At 37.2% G+C, this 6,131-nt stretch overlaps 1 protein-coding gene across 1 annotated transcript; it reads right to left on the reverse strand.

The window, feature by feature from the left end:
- Window positions 1–319: 319 nt before the first annotated feature.
- LOC132555896 (activating signal cointegrator 1 complex subunit 3-like) lies at window positions 320–4,952 on the reverse strand (the record flags this gene model as incomplete). The annotated part of the gene is made up of 6 exons (XM_060220275.1): window positions 320–1,614; window positions 1,970–2,061; window positions 2,773–2,884; window positions 3,576–3,729; window positions 4,189–4,340; window positions 4,784–4,952. Coding segments are annotated over 6 exons (1,009 nt in total), but the record flags the coding sequence as incomplete, so codon positions are not given.
- Between the last annotated feature and the right edge of the window lie 1,179 nt (window positions 4,953–6,131).

Here is a 6,131-nt window from a genome sequence, read left to right on the forward strand (position 1 = left end):
TGTAAAAATTGTCACTAGAATCAACCATTTCAAAACAGATACCATTACTGTGTCTTTATAAATCATATTCATACCACATACAGAAGCAACCACTTATTCTCATCTGTTTATCAACAATCCATTTCTTCCTCACAGATCAATTTAAGGAGTCCGATAATATTAAAATGACATTTGATATTATCAAATTTGACACAAAAAGTAGCAGTTTTACTTTTTCACCCACAATCCCTATTGGTAGTAACCTAACAAAAGATATTATCCTAACTTGATCAGAACTTAATTGAAGAGAGATCCTAATACAAAGAATTCAGCAATTTGGAGTAAAAGTAGACATTTTTCACAAAAGCCAAAGACCAATTAGTGAAGTATTTAATTTACATCAAAGCGTTCGTGAAGTAGTCAATTTACACTAAAGCTTAAGTGAGGTACACTTAATTTACACAAAAGCTTAAGTGAGGTACAGTCAATTTACACAAAAGCTTAAGTGAGGTACACTTAATTTACACTTAAGCTTAAGTGAGGTACAGTCAATTTACACCAAAGCTTAAGTGAGGTACAGTCAATTTACACTTAAGCCTAAGTGAGGTACACTTAATTTACACTTAAGCTTAAGTGAGGTACAGTCAATTTACACCAAAGCTTAAGTGAAGTACAGTCAATTTACACCAAAGCTTAAGTGAGGTACACTTAATTTACACTAAAGCTTAAGGCAGGTACACTCAATTTACACCAAAGCTTAAGGCAGGTACACTCAATTTACACCAAAGCTTAAGGCAGGTACACTCAATTTACACCAAAGCTTAAGGCAGGTACACTCAATTTACACCAAAGCTTAAATGTTTAACAGTCAGTATCTGCATCTATTTCTTTTAGACACTAAACTATGTTCAATAAACTATCTACAAACAAATCACACAACCAAATCAGTCTGATCACTTTACACATTTCTAGTAAAATCAAACAAAACCTAAAAATATCACTTGTACAAAAGGTCATAAGGTCAAAGTTTCATACACCAAAGAGAAAAATAGACACTACTGATTTGTACTCATACCAACAGTATCATTCTGTGATGGGCTATGTACATTACTACAAATTCCAGGTGTGACATTTTGATTTCTCTTCAGCCATACCGTTGATAAATACCTCCCAATAATTATAGATACAAATATCCACTCATCATTTTCAATATCCAGGTATTGTGTGGTTTATTTTTGACCAACTGATGTGGTATAGTCACTAACACTTTAAAGATAACCACCAGAAATACCCATACATTTAGAATCATTCACCCCCATCCATGTCCAAGTCATTTAGTTCACCGACCAGCTCTGTGTTGACCTGTGACTCTATACTAGCAGGTATCACATCTAAACAGATATCGTACTGCTGGTCCAGACCAAGATAGGAGTCACTCATTAGGTACAATGTATAGACCACACGTCCTGTTGTCTCTGGAGTGTACACTGCCAACTGTTGACGAGAACGTCCACGAACATATCCTGTCCTTTTAAGTGCGATGACTTCTCTATTCTCTATCTCCCCGATCACCAGGAACCAGCCCTCATCCTTAGGTTTGGGAAACCGTGGTGTCTGGGCCTTACTATCATTTCGCTGAAAAAAATCATATCAAAATTAAATAGGAAAACTTAAAAAAAAAAAGTGAAATTTCATATATGTTTTCATTTTTTAATGCTGGAAAATTTCATTTATTTGAAAAAATAAGTCAATATGCTTGCTCTAATCCTTGACAGTAGCAAGCTCCTTGATTACTGAGCAACATTGTTACATATGTCATGTTGTCAAAACAAGTGGAAATTTTGGTGTCACATAATGATAAGACTATATACAATTAATCACCCAAAAACACTAAATTTAACCAAAAGGAAAGATTATAAAACAGAATTTCTGTATAAGTCAACAATAAGAAGAGAGTGTATGTATAAGTCTGTTTATCATCAGTACTTACTTTGGTCTTGTTAACCCTGACAAGGTCAACATGTATCACATACTCTTGGTCAGCATGCACCTGGATCCAGTCGCTGTCTGGGCGACGCCCACCTGTCAATCACCAAACATTATACACAAAATTGTCATTCATTGCCATACTTCTTATAACACGAAGAGATAGATTGATCATAATAATACACTTAATATTCATCTTAATGTACAAAAAGCTTGGCATGCTTTAAAAAAAATGAAATCAGTAAATTAGAAATTGACAGGTATCTTGCATTTTCAATTGTTGGATGTGAAATATATAGTTGACCTTCACAATGACCGTTAATCTAAGACTTTGGAAGCCTTCCAAGAAAGCCCTCCAAGGTAGTCTTCCAAGGCCTTCCAAAAAAGCACTCAACAGCATGTACTCTCAGGAAAAAATAATGTGGGAGGATTTTATTTTGCTCAAGGGAAGTAAGCAATAATGTGTGGACTATGTACAGCAGTAGTATCTTTGAAAGCAATAATTGCTATTGACCTTTAGACTGCAGAGTGACATGTCTATAATTACAAGTAGTTTTAGGCCGAAGGAATCTTAAAGGATTCTAAATCTTCCCAAAGACAATGCAACAATTAATGCTAACAAGTTATTCCTGTATGTTACATCTAAGTCAACTTCTGAATTAGCACAATAGCTTTACTTATTTGTAAATATTTAAAAACACCCACAAAATGTTTTTTATGTTATAAGAAGGTAAAACGGTATTCAGAAAACAACTAAAAACATCAAAGACAATACACATATCTATCAACAGTGAAAATGACCATTACCATCTGTAGAGTTCTGGATTCGAATATCCTTCTGCCCTTCACCTCCTTCCCACCATCCCTTTATGGAAAGGTTCACTTGGATCTGAGGTAACTTTCCTATCACAGTGTAAATCTGTCAACACAAAAGAAACGCAATCAAAATCAGGAGTTCATTGAGACAAAGTATTAGAAAGTACCAGACATCTGAAAGATTCAAACTTCAAAATGTATAAAGTATAGCTGGTGATGTCAATATTTTTTCATGATTTTCTTTTCAAAGGACCAGATAATATCTTAGTAAATAAATTTTGTGATCTGGATGTGAAAGGACATAAAATACACTCTCATTATTTCATCACAGGATTAAGTTTTCATGATCACTGAAAATAACTGGTTATATGGTACTGCTGATAATTATGCATCATCACATGACCCAATTGTTACGACAAAGTGTCATAACAAATACTTCTAGATAAGATATATCATCTCACAGAAGCTTTCCTTATACCAACTCACAGGAGCTTCCCTTATATTCTCTCCCAGGACCTTCCCTTATACCACAGGAGCTCACAGGAGCTTCCCTTATACCAGCTCACAGGAGCTTCCCTTATATTCTCTCCCAGGACCTTCCCTTATACCAGCTCACAGGAGCTTCCCTTATACCAGCTCACAGGAGTTTTCCTTATATTATCTCACAGGAGCTTCCCTTATATTCTCTCCCAGGACCTTCCCTTATACCAGCTCACAGGAGCTTCCCTTATACCATCTGACAGGAGCCACCCATATATTATCCCCCAGAGGGGATGCTATGATAAAACACTGACCTGGTCAATTTGCATTCTGTCCATCTCTCCATCCAACATTGTAAGAAGTGTCTCGTATCGCCCATCACATGCAGCTAAAAGCTCCGGGAGGGATCTGATTGGGCCCCTTGGCAGGGCTGTGCCCTTCCTTTTGGCACCCTCTCCACCTTTAGGCCTGTTTGGAATAATGATATCATCATTCAAATTATCTCCCTTGATTCTCATAGATACATGTGCCTGAACATTTACCTGAAGTTCTACCACATGATGTTTAAACTTACTTTCTTTAAATATGTTAAAGTACACAGAGGTAAAAGGAAAACATTAAAAGCTCAGCCGGTCAATAGTTTGGACAGTTATAATTGTCTGGCAGTCATTAGCCAGATTTGCCAAGCATTAACTAGCCAACTATAAACAAAGTCATGCTCGGGGCTCATCAATACATCCTACGATCTTATCATTTCAAAAATGCTCAATCTAATTCAATACTTGAGATATGCTGCTTGTGTTAACCTGCAACAGATATGTAATTGGGGTATGATACATGTGTTTGGTTTACCTACGACAGATCAAGCAGTTACAGTAGTTTACTTGAGACAGATGAAGTTGTTGAGACAAAGCTATCTTTATTTACCTGAGACAGTTGAGGTGGTAGGGTGTCATGTGTGGTAAGGTCAGGAGAGCATTGTCTGTTGACCATCGTCCTTGGATGACCATCTGGATAAGGATGGTGATACGCAGGGATGTCACTAACCAGCCTTGGTCAGCTGAAATGTCCAGCATGGCCTGTAAGAAATGGCATATAATATAAGGTCTGTGATGTACTCTGATGAGGGAAAAAGGACTTACTTGTAGTACATGAATGGCCTGGTCCTAGACAGACTTGGTGTCTGTGTTGTGGTCAGATGAGGGAACAAGGACTTACTTGTAGTACATGGACGGCCTGGTCCAGGACAGACTTGGTGTCTGTGTTGTGGTCAGTTGAGGAAAGCAGGACTTACCTGTAGCACACAGATAGCCTGGTCCAGGACAGACTTGGTGTCTGTGTTGTGGTCAGATGAAGGAAGCAGGGCTTACCTGTAGTACATGGATGGCCTGGTCCAGGACAGACTTGGTGTCTGTGTTGTGGTCAGATGAAGGAAGCAGGGCTTACCTGTAGTACATGGATGGCCTGGTCCAGGACCGACTTGGTGTCTGTGTTGTGGTCAGATGAAGGAAGCAGGGCTTACCTGTAGTACACGGATGGCTTGGTCCAGGACAGACTTGGTGTCTGTGTTGTAATCGGAAGAGGGAAGAGGAACTTGGCTGAAGTGGGCCTGGAGAAGGAGACATGTCTTTGTATGGGAAGAGTCGTAGGTATGGGGGTTCACTGCTAGTGGTAACTTGGTTGCCAGTTCACTAAAGGAAAAAGCAAAAATTACTGTTGATAATAGCATCAGGAGTATTTCACAAGTCAAAGATAAATATACATGTGTTACAATCCTGAGGTGACTGGCCACTTGGGTTTCAAGGAACTAATGATATCATACCTATTGTCCTACCAACTATTGATCTACAAGTAAATTACATAACAAGATAACACACAATTTAGATCAACTCTCCTGTCCTACCAACTACTGATCTACAAGTATATTATTTAACAAGATACACAATTTCCGAACTTAAGAACAGAATCTTTAAATGGCTTGACTGTCACTTGTATATTATGGTGACCTGTGTATCAATCTATTTGTGTGTTTGTGAAGCTTCAGCGATGTAACAGTTACCTGTCTTTATGTACCGCTGGTGGTTAATTGCTAGAATACTCCAAGACCAGTGAAGATAAACCAATTCACCACATTTTCCCGTCATTTTATAACAGGTATAATGATGTATCCGCTATCTTTACAACAAGCAGTCCATTTTCTCATTGTCTTTTGTATATCTATGTATACCCTGATAATGTTATGGCTAGATTGTATCAATATATGGTTCAAAATTTCTTTGATTTACCAAAACTTTGAAGCACCTAACCTCATTTAACAGACTATTCATTTTGTTGAAAGTTTTATTTTCTATGTATCTATTTTTGATAGTGAGTCTATCCCTGAAAACAGTATAAATAAGAATCCCTAAAAATGACAACATTTGCAGTAACTTCCTAATGGATACCTTAAGACCCAAATATTTCCCAAGGGTTTTCCTGCTCAAATAAATATTACAAAATCTGAAAATATCCTACAAAGTTCACAGCATGAATTAAAATTGTGTTCTGAAATGATATGACGTATATGACAGCAGTGTGGGTGTTTTGGTAGATGTTAATCTAATACATCCATTATCTCTGATTCCCCAGCTCTCACAAAGATTTATGTGGACCTGTAGAATCTGTTTTACGATAAAACTCTTGACGGACTTGTATGTGGTAGCTAGCCATCTTTTGAAAGCTTCACGATGAAAATAAAATCTTTTTTATATCAGCACAGAGATATACTTGTCTATTTCAACATAAGACTAAACAGCTTAACACACGCTATTTCAGTACTATTGTATAGTATAATGTACTTACAGAATTCAGTTTACTGCTTGTAGAGCCTA

Source organism: Ylistrum balloti, unplaced genomic scaffold, assembly GCF_031769215.1.
Source record: "Ylistrum balloti isolate Yb309-2 unplaced genomic scaffold, AGI_CSIRO_Ybal_v1 Utg370522, whole genome shotgun sequence".
NCBI classification, from domain to species: Eukaryota; Metazoa; Mollusca; class Bivalvia; order Pectinida; family Pectinidae; genus Ylistrum; species Ylistrum balloti.